The sequence below is a fragment of the Palaemon carinicauda genome, chromosome 29 (assembly GCF_036898095.1).
Source record: "Palaemon carinicauda isolate YSFRI2023 chromosome 29, ASM3689809v2, whole genome shotgun sequence".
NCBI classification, from domain to species: domain Eukaryota; kingdom Metazoa; phylum Arthropoda; class Malacostraca; order Decapoda; family Palaemonidae; genus Palaemon; species Palaemon carinicauda.
In genome coordinates, this window is record NC_090753.1 from 37,645,749 (window position 1) to 37,648,330 (window position 2,582).

The 2,582-nt window shown below is 37.1% G+C and overlaps 1 protein-coding gene across 1 annotated transcript in view; it reads right to left on the reverse strand.

Annotated features, from left to right (window-relative positions):
- LOC137622509 (calponin homology domain-containing protein DDB_G0272472-like) overlaps positions 1 to 2,039 on the reverse strand; it is a 16,457-nt gene extending 14,418 nt beyond the window's left edge. The window contains exons 1-2 of the mRNA XM_068353113.1: positions 1,527 to 2,039; positions 1 to 116 (exon numbers count right to left, since the gene is read on the reverse strand). The exon at positions 1 to 116 is cut by the window's left edge and continues 24 nt beyond it. Coding sequence (XP_068209214.1) covers positions 1 to 116; positions 1,527 to 2,039 — 629 coding nt within the window. The remainder of the gene's footprint in view (positions 117 to 1,526) is intronic.
- Positions 2,040 to 2,582: the final 543 nt, after the last annotated feature.

Sequence of the window (2,582 nt, forward strand, 5' to 3'; positions counted from 1 at the left end):
TGATAAGTTTTGGTGATTCGTAAGTGAATATCCACCGAGTGTGCAATCTCTAGAAGGGCTTTGCGGTGTAACTCCGGAACCACCAGTTGCTGTTTGTCCCCCCAATCGTCTTCATACTGCAGTTTAGGAGAACGAAAATGTCGTAGAAGGATTCCCCTTTCCTTATAAAAGTAAGGAGACTCCTGATCCTTCTCTGGTTGATCGATCACCTTCCCAAATAATGACTGTAAAGATTCATCTTTAAGTTGGTCATTAGCAAATTTATTAGGAGTAATATCTAGTAGTTTAATAGCATTTTCAACCTGTTCAGAAGCACAATTTGAAATATTAAGGTCAGGATTATTTGTAGTTGTTCTTTTAGACCTGGTTACCACCTGACATTGTTTTTCCTTAACCTCGGGAGAGGTGATTAGTAAATTCCTAAAAACTGTCCCGTGGGCCAAGTCATTGCCAATCAACACATCAATATCCCTGCATGGAAATTCCTTTTCATTTAAGGCTACTTCTACTGATCCGTCATAGTACGGGCATTTCATTTGTATAGTTACCAATGGAAACACAGTTTCATGTGACAAATCCGAGACTGCTACATACCGGCCTGTAGCCTTTGCTAATCGTTGAAGTTTTGGGCTTATGAAAGTTTGCGATGAAGCAGTATCACGCAACATAGTAACCGTTTCGTCCCCAACAGTTCCTTTGCATTTGAATATATCAAAATCAGTCTCACTTTCTACACAAAACATAACTTTCTTACCTCCAGGTGAAGTTACGTTAGGGGCCGGATGTCCTGTATTTTGAGAAGTGTGTTTGCTTGGAAAATTCTCCAAAGCTTTAGCTTTTTGCCGAGATTGAGCTACCTTGCGTTGAGGCTTATCGCAGTCTTGGATCAAATGGCCAGTAGTCCTGCAAAAAGTACAGTAAATATCTACGTTATCATTTTTAGACTGACCCGAGACTGTATTTACCCGTTTAGTCTTGTGAATAAGAAAATACTCATCTGCCTATATGGCTGGTTTCTTAGGATCCTTTTCTTGTCTTTCTTTAATGTACATTGATATGTTAGCTGGAATTTTCCGAAGGAACTCTTCGAAAACAATTAGTTCTTTAAGCTTTTCAAAGGAAGTAACATTTTATTTATCAATCCATTTTTCAAACAGTTTAACTTTTAAAGTAAAAAATTCCAAGAAAGTTTGTCCAACACCTTTATTTGAATTTCTGAAATTTTGCCTATAACCCTCTAGAGTAATAATGTAGGCATCTAACACTGCTTTCTTTAAGATTTCGTAATTTCTTTCTGTAATCATTTGAGCACAAATTGAAGCTGCCTTACCTTTAAAGGAAGTCCTAATTAGTAACACCCATTCAGTCTTAGGCCATTTTAATGAAGCGGCGGTATTTTCAAAAATTGAAAAGAAGTTCTCTGGGTCCTGTTCATTAAAGATGGGAATCAATTTCCTGGCTTTAAACACGTCAAATTGCTCTGGAAAATCTTTCTCTGCTTTCCTTTCACTTAGCCTTATTTCTACCAATTGTCGTTCTAGTTCCAGTTTTTTCTTATTATCAATTTCTTTTTCAATTTCTAAATTGTTTAGAGGAATCTGCTCGGCTTGTCTTAAACTTTCTAACTGAACCTTTTCGATTTCAATCTTCATTCTCTCTCTCTCTTTCATGATCTCTAGTGAAGCTCTTTCTTTAGCTATTTCAGCTTCAGCCTTCTCTAGTGAAGCTCTTTCTTTAGCTATTTCAGCTTCAGCCTTTGCTCCCTCTAACTCTATCATTAACTTCAAGGTCTCAGCTGTGGGTTGAGGAGCTTTCTCCAATGCTAAAGGCCATACTTTTTTTGCTTCTTCCTCTGATATATAACCCTTATCGACTAACTTTGTCAATACCAGTCCCAGAATCTCTTTCTTAACTGCACCTGCAGGAACAACAACATCGTGGTCTTCCGCAAGTTTCAGTAACTCTGCCTTTTTAGCATAACTCAACGCTCCTAAATGTTCTTCAGGGTTTGCTGCAAAATCTAATGCATTAAATGACATATTGGCAACTATGATATACACCTATCTTCAGCACATTTATGGTACAGTTTTGATATCCACAAAACAATGCTAAACATTCAATAGCAAATAAACATTCAAAAATACGTTAACATGTAATTATAAAGTAACCAATAGAAAAGATTTGTGATATAGAGTTGGAAGGTTGATAAGGGTTAGCTACTTCCTAGTGAAGAACTTCCATCAAATATCACTACAAAAATGAAGGCTTCTTTGCCTTTGTGGCTTTCAAAAGCCAATGGAAGTGACCCAGATCAATACTAGGATGGCCCAAAAGAAGCCGTGATACCTCATAAAAAATGCTTAAATGGGTACGTATCTCTAGTATGCTAGTGAACACTTAAGATATTTAGCATAGCTTAAATACCTGATAATTTGATGAGCCTGGCTTACCCAAATGCTGTATGTGGTCCTCCCGCTGGAGCCACAATCATTCAACCACAATAACCGTTGATACACAAATTACAATATGTTAATCAAGGTGGTCTAATACTGTTTAAGGATTTTCACAGCACAGCTTAAATT